This window comes from Triplophysa rosa, linkage group LG12 (assembly GCF_024868665.1).
Source record: "Triplophysa rosa linkage group LG12, Trosa_1v2, whole genome shotgun sequence".
Lineage (NCBI taxonomy): Eukaryota > Metazoa > Chordata > Actinopteri > Cypriniformes > Nemacheilidae > Triplophysa > Triplophysa rosa.
The window spans coordinates 848365-862316 of NC_079901.1; the positions used below are offsets into that span (position 1 = coordinate 848365).

At 40.1% G+C, this 13952-nt stretch overlaps 1 protein-coding gene across 1 annotated transcript; it reads left to right on the top strand.

Annotated features, from left to right (window-relative positions):
- Positions 1-812: 812 nt before the first annotated feature.
- Positions 813-1685, top strand: LOC130563177 (arylamine N-acetyltransferase, pineal gland isozyme NAT-3-like). Its single transcript, XM_057348608.1, has one exon. The coding sequence runs from the start codon at positions 813-815 to the stop codon at positions 1683-1685; it is 873 nt and encodes a 290-aa protein (XP_057204591.1).
- The last annotated feature ends 12267 nt before the right edge of the window (positions 1686-13952 follow it).

Genomic DNA, 13952 nt, shown 5'->3' on the forward strand with positions numbered 1-13952 from the left:
CGCCGTCTCCCTTTTATACCCGGATATCCGGGGGCGGAGTCCGGCATGCAAATTTCATTCGCCAATTTTCATTGGCCTTTTCTAAGAAGTCGGAAGTGATTGGTTCTCAAGGACGAACCCCATCTGTCGGTTCGACACAACGTCGAGAGACCGACAGAAAGGGAAACCCTGTTATTGTAACTAAAGAATTGTAATGCTTGTAAAATGTACCACCACAACACAATAAAAATTAAAGCATATACCATAAAAATAACCTGCAGTACAATTTAATATTATTTAAAATAATCTCAGTGTGAAAACCAGTCTACCAAAATTTCATTAACATAGAAGTAAAATTTTATTGTAGTCTTGTAAGTGAGAAAAAACAGACTAGAAGCATTTCTATGACTGATAGCATATCAATGGTGGCTTCACCCCTGATCAATTTACTTAATTTACAAGCATTTGGCGGTTGTATTATTGACAGGTAAAAGCCTAAACCTTAAATATATGATAAACCAATATTTTCCGATGTATTTCCAAGAAAAAAAAACATATTTTTTATATTCAGAACAATATGGTCGTTTCAAAGCTGAATCAAAAATGTATGAGAATTAAATGTCAAAGCTCTAAAACAGATTAATCGCCATAATCGTCAAAGCTCTAAAACAGATTAATCGCCATAATCATTAAAGCCCTAAAACAGACAATTAATTGTCATAATCGCAATGATTTATTAGACAATTAATCGTCAGCCAAATTTCCTAATCGTGACAGCCCTACCGGCTTTGCATACAAAAATAACACACAAACTCTGTTCCTACAGAAATAGAATGGATCTGAAGGAGTACTTCAACAGGATTGGGTTTACTGGCCGATATGACAAACCTGACCTTGACACTTTATCCACCATCCACAAGCTGCATGTTATGAATATTCCCTTTGAGAACCTCAGCATCCACTGTGGGGAGAAGAACACTATAGACCTGTCAATCATCTATGATAAAATTGTCAAGAGCAGTCGAGGTGGCTGGTGTTGTGAAAACAACCTCTTGTTCTCATGGGTCCTAAGAGAGATGGGTTACAAATATACAACGCTAGGCTCCAAGGTGTTTAATAAGTTCAAAAATGATTTCAACCCTGTCGATTCTCATCTCATTAATCTGGTGGAGATCGATGGAAAACCTTACATCACAGATGTGAGCTATGGTGTGTCGTGTCAAATGTGGTATCCCTTAGAGATGATTTCAGGTAAAGATCAGCCACAGCCTCCAGGTGTGTTCCGTCTCCTAAATGACGGGATGAGGTGGGTTCTGGAGAAGACTGGAAGAAAGAAGCTGGTCAAGGATGACGCCTTTGCCAAATCTTCCCTTATCGACCAGCGCCTGTTGAAAACCATGTATTGCTTCACATTAACACCACGTGTGCCCGATCACTTTCTGGAGATATCAGAGTGCCTGCAGACGAGTGCAGACTCTATATTGGTCCTCAAATCCATTTGTTCTTTGCAGACACCTACAGGTTTTAGAGCTCTGATTGGCTGGACATTTAGTGAGATCACATTCAACCCGCGGGAGGACTTTGACTTGGTGGACATGAAGGAAATTCCAGACTGTGAGATGGAGGCTTTGCTGAGGGAAAAGTTTAATGTGGTGTTGGTTAATAAGTTCTCACCTAAGAATGACAAAGTTCATAGTACTCAGTAAGTACTGTACTATAAGGTTATGAGTGTCCATTTCATTTCATGTCAAGTAAGCAAACAAACACATGCACCTATAAAGAACATTTGATCTTAATCACTGCCCAAATCATTTCACAGAATCTAAAAAGAAATCTACAATAATGATATCTCGCAAGTAAACGCATACAAATCATACACAACTACATGCAAAACAATTGGTAGGTTAGGATGACATTATATCGTATACTAGACGTGCAAGGACCCACTTAAACAATGTAAAAATTGTTACACAGAAGTTCTCTAATGAATTCTTGAAGTGTACAATAAACTTCATTCATGAACTGTAGACTGCAGAGTTTACAGTTATACATGTTCTGCTTTTCTCAGTGGTGTAATTGTATTTTCAAATGTTACTCCTTGTTTAGGTTTCAAAATGAGCAGTTTATTTACTCTGTTAATGTGAAAGGTCATTAGTCTCATGTGCAGTGAGCAGTTTACAGCAAACAAGATCAAAGTACAAAGTGTAAAGTTTATTTATAGTTTGTCAATTTCAATCACAGTTTTTTTAATCACACAAAATGTTCAGTTTAGTCATATAATTTCTAATGGTTCTGCACACTTGTCTAGTGTAAAAAACTGTATGATAAATCTGAATTTGGGAGTGCATGACATAAGGGAATTCAGAAAGTTTTCACCCCTTTGAACTTTGTGTACAAGGAAAAATTATATATTCACAGGTGTCAGCGCCAGCTCATTCTCGACCCTAACATAAAGAGGATCACACATAAACAAATGTTTTGAATGCAAGATTATTTATTTAAGGAGTAAATGAAAACAGTAAGACCATGTCTAAGAATTTAAATAAACAAGAAAGTAATCCAATGGGGTACGTGCTATTGATAAATAGTAAACAACGGGGGAAAAAACAAGATATATATATCATCATACTCATTTTCCCAATGCATACTCTTTTGAAGTAGATAAACAATAAAAATTTCAAAACATACAATATGTTCCCTATGTCCTTAATGAGCAATTCCATTTAAAGCTTTATATATATATTTATATATCTAAAGAAAATGTCTTGGGTTACGTCTGTGACCCCTGGGGCCCGTTTCAGAAAGGAGGTTTAGTGAAAACTCTGAGTATATTAACCCTGAAATGAGGGAAACTCTGGGTTTTCCGTTTCAGAATGTGAGGTATGTCAAACCCGAGAAAGCGGGGTAACTCAAGTCCGTTTCTAAAGGAGATGTAACTTATACTCAGAGTCAGTAACCACAAATGATGCATCGTACTATGGTGGTTAACCAGCAAGTTATGTCGTTGTTCGGTAAACGCACCCCTGGTCGGGAGCAGGTTTTCTTTGGTAAACCCAGAGTTTCTTTCGATCTCCTCCCCCTTGTTAAAGTGCAAGTGGTGTACCTCATTCATTCTTTCATTAATACAATCATTCATGGCATGCATTTTGATCACACAGAGACCATCTCAGTGACTAAAATGTCATATGTGCTTTTATATATGATCCTGTATGTGAAGAGGCTGCATTTATTCATAGGAATGTTGTCTGATTTCAAGAGAGGAATTTAGGACCCGAGTGGAATTTTGTCATTTCCCTGTGCATTTTTTATTAAAACTGTACCATTTTTCTTTACAGTGAATTAGATATATCAAAATATACAAACCCGATTCCAAAAAAGTTGGGACACTGTACAAATTGTGAATAAAAAGAGAATGCAATGATGTGGAAGTTTCAAATTTCAATATTTTATTCAGAATACAACATAAATGACATATCAAATGTTTAAACGGAGAAAATGTATCATTTTAAGGGAAAAACAAGTTGATTTTAAATTTCATGGCATCAACACATCTCAAAAAAGTTGGGACAAGGCCATGTTTACCACTGTGTGGCATCCCCTCTTCTTTTTTATAACAGTCTGCAAACGTCTGGGGACTGAGGAGACAAGTTGCTCAAGTTTAGGAATAGGAATGTTGTCCCATTCTTGTCTAATACAGGCTTCTAGTTGCTCGACTGTCTTAGGTCTTCTTTGTCGCATCTTCCTCTTTATGATGCGCCAAATGTTTTCTATGGGTGAAAGATCTGGACTGCAGGCTGGCCATTTCAGTACCCGGATCCTTCTTCTACGCAGCCATGATGTTGTAATTGATGCAGTATGTGGTCTGGCATTGTCATGTTGGAAAATGCAAGGTCTTCCCTGAAAGAGACGACGTCTGGATGGGAGCATATGTTGTTCTAGAACTTGGATATACCTTTCAGCATTGATGGTGCCTTTCCAGATGTGTAAGCTGCCCATGCCACACGCACTCATGCAACCCCATACCATCAGAGATGCAGGCTTCTGAACTGAGCGCTGATAACAACTTGGGTTGTCCTTGTCCTCTTTAGTCCGGATGACATGGCGTCCCAGTTTTCCAAAAAGAACTTCAAATTTTGATTCGTCTGACCACAGAACAGTTTTCCACTTTGCCACAGTCCATTTTAAATGAGCCTTGGCCCAGAGAAAACGCCTGCGCTTCTGGATCATGTTTAGATATGGCTTCTTTTTTGACCTATAGAGTTTTAGCCGGCAACGGCGAATGGCACGGTGGATTGTGTTCACCGACAATGTTTTCTGGAAGTATTCCTGAGCCCATGTTGTGATTTCCATTACAGTAGCATTCCTGTATGTGATGCAGTGCCGTCTAAGGGCCCGAAGATCACGGGCATCCAGTATGGTTTTCCGGCCTTGACCCTTACGCACAGAGATTGTTCCAGATTCTCTGAATCTTTGGATGATATTATGCACTGTAGATGATGATAACTTCAAACTCTTTGCAATTTTTCTCTGAGAAACTCCTTTCTGATATTGCTCCACTATTTTTCGCCGCAGCATTGGGGGAATTGGTGATCCTCTGCCCATCTTGACTTCTGAGAGACACTGCCACTCTGAGAGGCTCTTTTTATACCCAATCATGTTGCCAATTGACCTAATAAGTTGCAAATTGGTCCTCCAGCTGTTCCTTATATGTACATTTAACTTTTCCGGCCTCTTATTGCTACCTGTCCCAACTTTTTTGGAATGTGTAGCTCTCATGAAATCCAAAATGAGCCAATATTTGGCATGACATTTCAAAATGTCTGACTTTCAACATTTGATATGTTATCTATATTCTATTGTGAATAAAATATAAGTTTATTAGATTCGTAAATTATTGCATTCCTTTTTTATTCACAATTTGTACAGTGTCCCAAATTTTTGGAATCGGGTTGTATCTCATCCATTTGTACAACAATAACATTAGCCATTGTGGCCATGTATTAGGATCGCATAGATGCGAGCGGGTGAAAGACGAGCCTGCATTGTTGTGGAATCCCATAACACACCTAGAAAGGTGGTTCTCTGTACAGGAGAAAGCACACTGTTTTTGGCATTCAGCCCAAGCTCCTCCATGTGTGCCGGAACAATATCTTGAGGTTGAGCTGCCTTCTGCTCTGTTCTGCAAGAATTTGCAAATTGAGAATACGAATACCCCCCATGCGCTGGGGAGCTAGAGTTACATCCACACATTTCTTCCTGTGTTGTGGAAGGATGGAGACATGAAAATAAGCGTGCTTGAGATCTATTGTGACAAACCAGTCCTGAGGTCTGATTTGTGTCACAATCTTTTTGAGAGTTAACATTTTGAACCTGAGTTGCATAACAGAGTGATTTAGAAATCTCGGGCACAGACCTCCATCCTTCTTTGGCACAATAAAATAGCAACTTTAAAATCCTGCTTCCCTCTCATGCAGTGCTACTCTTTATATGGCACCTTTGCACAACAGGGTTTTCACTTCTTGTTCCATCACCAGAGCTCAGGGCGCACCTCCGTGTCGAACACCCGGTTGAAGCGCAGTGGGATGCAACAAAACTTAATCGCATACCGCCACTCTATAATGCACAGAACCCATTTTGATACATTTGGCAGCTATTTCCATACTACTAATGGGACCAGTCTCTGTTGTTGTATGTGCCATGGAGATCGTTGCTGCCTGGCAGAATACATGTGACAGCTTCGGCATAGCAACCTCCGATCGGAAATGGGCCCCATAAACTGAGGTGTAGCCTGTCTCATATTGATAAGGGCCACTCTCGACAGTCCTGGGACTGTTTCTTAGCCGAAGCCTTCTTCGCCTGAATGACTGCCCTAAGGTCGGTCTTCGGCTTAAAAGGCTTCGGCTGTAAATGTTTCCAGGTCCCCCATGACAGAGGAGGCACCCGGGGATGCCACGCTCACCTTCTGGCTCTGCCGGTATGAGGAGCTTGTCGACGGCTGGGACTGGTCCAGCCCCAGAGGATCAGTCATGCCAGGGGAGGTAACGCTGTAACGCCTGACTGCGTGCCTCCTGAAACCTCTTGACGACTGTATTAAAAGTGTCGTCAAAGAGGCCGGAGGCAACAAGAGGGCGTCCAGGAGTAATATTTAATCTGCAGATTTTATGTCAGATAAATTCAGCCACAAATGCCTCTCAGCAGTCACTAATGCTGCAATATAGCGCCCGATAGACTTAGCTGCCTTACGTGTAGCTCGCAGAGAGACATGAGTGGCAACACAGAGATTTTTCCCAGATCCTGAGTCTAACCTCCCCCCCTGCGTCGGCCAATACCTTCAACAAGTCAGCCTGTTATGCCTGCATGAGAGCCATCGTGTGCAGACATGCTCCAGCCTGACTTGTTGCCATATACGCTTTGCCCACAAAGCTCGATGAAATTCTGTATGGCTTGTTGGGTTGCCTAGGAGCCTTCAGGGATGACGCCGAAATGATTCTTTGGCGAACGAGACTGACAATGATCATGCTTATTTTGGCACAGTTTATGCAATGTAATGTATGTAATATATTGCTTAATTTCTGTTAAAGGAATAGTTCACCTTCAAAATGAAATTTCTGTCATCATTTACTCACCCTCTTTTAATTTCAAACCTGTATGACTTTCTTCCGCAGAACACAAAAGAAGATATTTATAGAATGCTGTTAACAGCTCCCCCCAAACATCCGCCCCCCTTCACTTGCATTGGTTACAAAATAGAAGTGAATGGGGGGCTGTGCTGTTCTGTTATGAACCTTTTTCAAAATATCTTCTTTTGTGTTCTGCAGAAGAAGTGAAGTGAAAGAGACCTATTAGTCAGATATGGTGACCCATACCCGAAATGTGACCTCTGCATTTAACCCATCCAGAGAGTAGTGAACACACGCACAGCAAGTGGTGAACATGTTCACCCGGAGCAGTGGGCAGCTATCACTGGAGCTTACCCGCCGGCCCTGAGAATCGAACCTGCAACCTTCTGGTCACGAGTCCGACTCTCTAACCATTAGGCCATGACTATTTTATAGAAGAAAGAAAGTCATATATACTTTAATGTACCATGCATTTGGTAACCCAATGACAGATGTAACTTTGAGATTTAAGTGTATTGTCATGTATTGTGATTATACGATCTGCTGAGAGACCAATAAAATAGGCCAATAACTTTTTTCCACAGATTTCTTTATGTTCAGACTGTGAAAATCAATTGTCAATTGCAGAAAAAAATCTCACAGACAAAGAAGGTCCAGGTGTCAAAGAGTTAGATGCCTCAAAACATCTGACGATACAGAATTTTGCATCAACAGTTATTCCCAAACTTCAAGAGGAGTTTCTCACTAATCTATTTCCCTTTGTCTCCTATTTTTATTAGCTAACCCCTTTTCGTCTGCCACCCTTATTTCTTAAGCAACAAGGTACATTTCTAATTGTAGCAAACCCACGTTTACTTATTTTTTTATATATATATTTACATACAATGTAAAGCAAGAAATTCTATTTCCTCTTTAAAAACAAATGAAAGAATTTCAAGTAACCATTCAGAAATAGCATCATTTGTTTATTATTTTTTGAAAAACGCTACACCTCCCATACTGATAATGAAAAAATAAGAACATTCTTACAAATAATTGAACATTATGTTCCCATAGTTTCTAATGTTTATAAAGATGCATGTGAGAATGTTATTTCCAAAGATGAGATCTCTACTGCTATTTTTTCAATGAAAAGGTGTAAATCTCCAGGACCTGATGGTTTAACCGTTGAATTCTATTGCACTTTTTGGGAGCTGATTGAAAATCCTTTATACAACGTGTTTAAAGAATGTTTAGAAAATAATGAAATGAGTACAACAATGAAACAAGGAGTTACTAGTTTAATTCTAAAACCCGATAAAGACCCTTTACTCATTCACAATTGGAGGCCAATTACCTTGTTAAATGTAGTCTATACAATCTTAGCCTTAGTTTATGCTAACAGCCTGAAAAGTGGTTTAAATGGCAAAATTGGCGTTTCTCAAACTACACTGACCAAAATTATAAACGCATCACTTTTGTTTTTGCCCCCATTTTTCATGAGCTGAACTCAAAGATCTAAGACTTTTTCTATGTACACAAAAGGCCTATTTCTCTCAAATATTGTTCACAAATCTGTCTAAATCTGTGTTAGTGAGCACTTCTCCTTTGACAAGATAATCCATCCACCTCACAGGTGTGGCATATCAAGATGCTGATTAGACAGCATGATTATTGTGTACACAGGTGTGCCTTAGGCTGGCCACAATAAAAGGCCACTCTAAAATGTGCAGTTTTACTGTATTGCGGGGGTTCCGGGGGGGGGGGGGTGCAAAAACCAGTCAGTATCTGGTGTGACCACCATTTGCCTTACCCAGGGTTCTGTTATTGGCCCTATTTCAGTTTCCCTGTATATGTTGCCCCTGGGATCAGTTTTAGAAAAATATGGCATGTCCTACCATTTGTATGCAGACATACACAGGTCTATCTACCTTTGGGAGTGGGAGACAACAATGGCTCTAAATTGCTATTTGCTTGTTAGAGGAGGTTAAGAGCTGGATGACTCAGAATTCGCTTCAGTTAAATCAGGATAAAACTGAGATTATGTTTTTTGGGTATTGTACATGTATTTGGGTTGATGGTCCGATATTGTCATGACCAAATAAGGAACTTAGGTGTGGTGTTTGACCTAGAGCTAAAATTTGACAAGCAGTGTAATGCTGTGGTAAAGACTTGTTTCTTCCAGATTAGGTCTATTGCTTGACTAAAGCCTATTCTGTCAAGAAAAGACTTAGAGAAGGTTATTAACGCCTTTGTTTAGTCTCGTCTGGACTATTGCAATGTATTGTATGTGGAGTCCTGCCAGATCATTATTTCACGTTTGCAATTAGTTCAGAATGCAGCAGCTAGGCTACTAGTGGGTGCTAAGAAAAGTCATCATATATCCCCTATCTTAGCTTCGCTCAAGTGGCTACCAGTGAACTACAGGAAAAAATATAAAACTCTTTTGTTTGTTTTTAAAGCGGTGCATGGGTTAGCTCCTGCTTATGTGTCTGAGCTCATTGTGGTGCGTCAAGCACCTAGGTCTCTAAGATCCAATAATACGTTATTGCTTACTGTCCCTCGTACTCATTTAAAGCCGAAAGGGGATCAGGCCTTTGCGGTTGCGGGGCCAAAGCTCTGGAATAGTCTTCCGCAGGAACTTAGAGAGGTCTCATCTTTAAATGCTTTTAAGGTGGAACTCAAAAACTATTTCTTGTCTTTAACCTTTGAGAGGGCAAGTTAGTTTTTGTTGTTAGTAGGATGCGTGTTTCAGATGTGAATTGTTTTTAAATGCTTTAATGAAGTGTTTCTTGATTGTACCTTTTGATTGTACCTATTTGGTCTGCAGGTGCAGCTGAAAAGTACTTTATAAATAAAAATGAATGAATGAATGGTGGAACATTCTTCCTAACTCAATCCGGTTAATCTCTCACAACATTTAAAAAACTACTTAAAACCCATTTTTTCTGTGAATAATTGACAGACAAATGAGAAAAAAACAAACCATCTCTCTTTCTCTCAACAGGTATTGTTCTGGCTTTTGTGGAAACTAGTAACTTGGTATTAGCACCTATTGTATTATTGCTCCTGTATGACATATAGCTTTATTGCTCCCTGAACTCTCTGTAAGTCGCTTTGGATAAAAGCGTCTGCTAAATGACTAAATGTAAATGTAAGAAAGTGGGTGGACTTGATTTTCTTTTGACCTGTAATTTTTCACCTTTAAAATTACCAGTAAAGTTATCTAAATTCCATAAGCAAGCACTTTTAGCCTGAAAAAATGTGCTTTGTGCATAATTTCTCTCCTCATATAATGAAAAGTGATTTCTTTGATTCAAATTTTGAAATTTATTCTTATGATTATTATTTTCTGTTCAAGTTAAATTTTCCTATAAAATATAAAGAATTTTCTACTATAAACAAAGCTATTCCCTCTGGACTTGCTAACCTAATGCGTAGTCACTTGACATATTATAAAGTTCATAATAAAGATTGTAATTTCCTTATAAATGGAAAAAAGTATTTTGGATAAAAAGTTTACAAATAAAGATATCTGACAAGTATTTCATGAAAAAAAAGAAAGTTATTCCAGGAGGGAAATTTTATTGGAATGCTATCATTAATGATATTAATTGGAGAAAGGCATGGTTGCTACCCTATAGATTTTGTATTTCAAATAAGATAAGAGAAACTCATCTAAAGATTTTACACAAAATATATCCAACCAATATTTTACTTTCTACATTTTTGGATATTGGAAATGAATGCGCTTTTTGTAACAGTTGTGAGGAGTCCGAATGTTATATATTTTTCGATTGTCCTAAAGTGCTATTATTTTGGGAAAATAACTTTCATGTTTTTTCTACAAAAATTGGTTAAATGATAACATTAGATTTGAAAGCAATAATTTGTTATTATCAACATAAAGACAAAAACATTGACAATCTTGTGAAGTTTATTATCCTAAATGGCAATTCATAAATGTCGACTGTCTAAATATAGACCTTTATACAAAGTAATCTCAAACTTACTCTTTTATTGAAGTCTCTAAAAGTGAAAAATCTAAAAGGTACATCTATTGTAAATTACTATGAGTCTGTCTTTGGCGTATTGTGAATGTCATTTTATTTTTTATTTTTTTGTGTTCTTCTACTTCATCTTTGGAGCTATTATTATTAATGCCTAGTTTTTTTGTATTGATAATCTACACTTTTGTAAGGTATATGTATTTTCTTGTTCAATAAATGAAAAGCAGTATTCGAGGAGAGCACCATTGTTTGAAGAGAGTTTGTTTAAACTTTTGGATTATTATTGTGTGGTTTTCATCTTTGCCTGTTCTTTCATGTTTTTGTCACTGAGATTGTTGTTCATCTACACATGAACTCACCGGCTTTATCTGGTTCATTATAATAGTTTATTTATTTATACTTTTGACAGTACCCTGTGGTTCAAGGGTTAACTTCATATGTCCATCCAACATCACTTTATACTCTTCTACACAATCTTGCTGTTTCTTGATCTCTCCTGCAGTCTTCATCAAGGTAGGATTTGTTTTAATGGAAGACATTTCTGCAGTTGTATGGTACCACTTTATGTTGTACATTTTAGTACCTGTTATTTAAGCTGTATGTAATTAAGATATATAGTTTTAGTGGATAAGAAGATACGTTATTTCATAAAATAATGATTCTTGTCATGGTTTCCAGTAAAATTTTAAACAGTCTTTAAAACTTAGAAGATAAGTTCTAAGAAAAGAAGAGAAATTCACAAAACTGTAAAGTGTTTGGTAATGTTTTATTAGCTTTATCTGCACAAATTGTGGGAGAAAACAGGTAATAAGGAGTTTGTTTAATGCCTGCTTATGTTTTTTTTGTTAAAAATAAGGCAAACATATGTTTGCAAAAATAAACATAGTGTTTAAGAACACTATAAGATCAGGGAGTTTGAGTACATTTTGATATCTAGGAACTTTTGTGAAAACAGGACGCAAATAAAAACTTAATCTACAGCATAACTGCAACACACACAGACATCAAGAATCAGTGTATGAACCTCGACAATGGTGACAATCAACAGACTAATTCAGATAAACAGATAAACCGCAATGCATGTTGGGAATCATGAATGAGTTTTGTACTATGATGTTACCCTGCATGCATTGCAGTATAACATTTTCATTTGGTGATTGTCACCATTATTGAGGTTCATACACTAATTCTTGATGTCTGTGTGTGTTGCAGTTATGCTGTAGATTAAGTTTTAATTTGCATCCTGTTTTCACAAATGTTACTAGATATCAAAATGTACTCAAACTCCCTGATCTTATAGTGTTCTTTCATGATCATCAGCACAGCACTCAAATGAGATGAAATCAGTGAATCAAACCACAACATGATGGTGATTTTAATGATCCCCAATCAACACTCGATTAGTTTCTCACTGCATTGCCATAAGGAATGAACTTTATAAGCACACAGATACAGCATGCTAAAAACACAACCTATAAAAGTCAAGGGTCAAGAGCCCAACTCAAGAAAACACTGATCAACATGATGGTGACTTTTGTTAGCTGGGGACGTTCTTAACACATTCAAAAACTGGACACGGAATGTTTTTAAAACGTTTTCAAAAGCATGAAAAACCTCTAAGGAAAGTTCTTATAACAAACTTTTGTTAGCTGGGTATATGTTTTCCGTGCTGTTTAAAGCAGAGTTACTAGCCGCTTCGGCGAAATCGCTTTTTTAAATGTCGTGCTGTCAGGAATTCGAGGTGGAAGAACCCAGATGCAGGCAGGCAGTGAAGGGGTTAACAAGCAAGACTTTAATTAATAACAAAAAAACAAACAGAACACCCACGAGGGGGTAAACGACAAGGTGACAAAATAATAATACGAACACCAGGACTGTACAATAAACTAGACAATACTTTGACAGAGACTAAACTAAACACTTACTAAGACAGGTGAAACAGGAACACAGCAAACAGGGAGTACACGGACCGTAAGGCTAACATCAAACACTGGTAAGCACGACGAACGTACACAATACACAGTACAATCCACCAGCACAGGACAAAGAAACATGAGGGCATTTATAGGAGAGACAAACGATGGATAACGACACAGGGCAGGTGAGGGTAATCAGACACGGCCGGGAAACAATACAGGAAACGAGAGGGGCGGGGCCAATGACGAGACACTGGAGAGAACGCATATTATTGTCTAAAGGACAATAATATGTTTCTCTCCACACATAACCACAGACTTTGTCATGGCTCTGCTACAGGACCAAGAAAAACATGACTAAATGAAGCAGAGCCATGACAGAAGCCCCCCCCCTTTAATGAGCACCACCAGGTGCTCACCAAGGGGTAGACGGACGAGACAAGACCGACTGGGTGACAGACAGAACAAGGCAAAACAAAGAAAACAAAATCAATGGTAGACACGACAAAATAACAACAGGACTAGGGTGAGCCAACAAAAACAACAAACACGGGAGGGGGGGTGGGGCCAAACAAGGGCCCATAGGGGGCAGTCCAAAAGGGTTGGGTGAATAGTCGCAGTCCCTGGCTGCGCTCGAGGGCGCGGAGTCCTGGGTGGGACAGTCTTTGGCCCTGGGAATTTCCCAGGGGCCGGCTTGTCTGCCAGACTGGGGACCGGCTGGAAGGCCGGCTGGACAGGGCTTGACGCCGGCTGGAAGGTCGGCTGGACAGGGCTTGACGCCGGCTGGACAGGGCTTGACGCCGGCTGGAAGGTCGGCTGGATCGCCGGACTGGATCGCCGGCTGGATCGCCGGACTGGATTGCCGGACTGGATGCCGGCTGGATCGCCGGCCTGGGACGCTGGACTGGACGCCGGCTGGATCGCCGGACTGGACGCCAGCTGGATCGCCGGCCTGGGACGCCGGACTGGATGCCGGCAGCACCGGACTGGATGCCGGCTGCACCGGACTGGACGCCGACTGGATGCTGACTGGATTACTGGACTGGACGCCGACTGGATTACCGGACTGGACACCGGGCTGGACACCGGTTGATGCACCGGCTGGGACGCCGGCTGATGCTCCGGCAGGGAGGGAAGTCCGCGCTGCCCGCCGCTGCCTCTTTCTCTTCAGCCGAGCCACCCGCCTGGAGGTCGGCTGAAGGAAAGAGGCAAAGGGTGTGGCTGGCTCCGACTGGGACTCCTCAGACGTGGAGCCCCAGGACTCACGTCTCCCCCACTTCCCGCCGAGGCTCGCTGGCGGCGGAGAGGACGGTGTGGCGATGCCCACAACCCCGATCCGCAAGGGACCATCCTCGGGGATAGCCGCCAGCCCCATGAGAGGCTCCGCCATGGACATTCCACTGGGCTCCTCACGATTCATCGCGAGTTCGACCTGGTCCGCGAAGCCT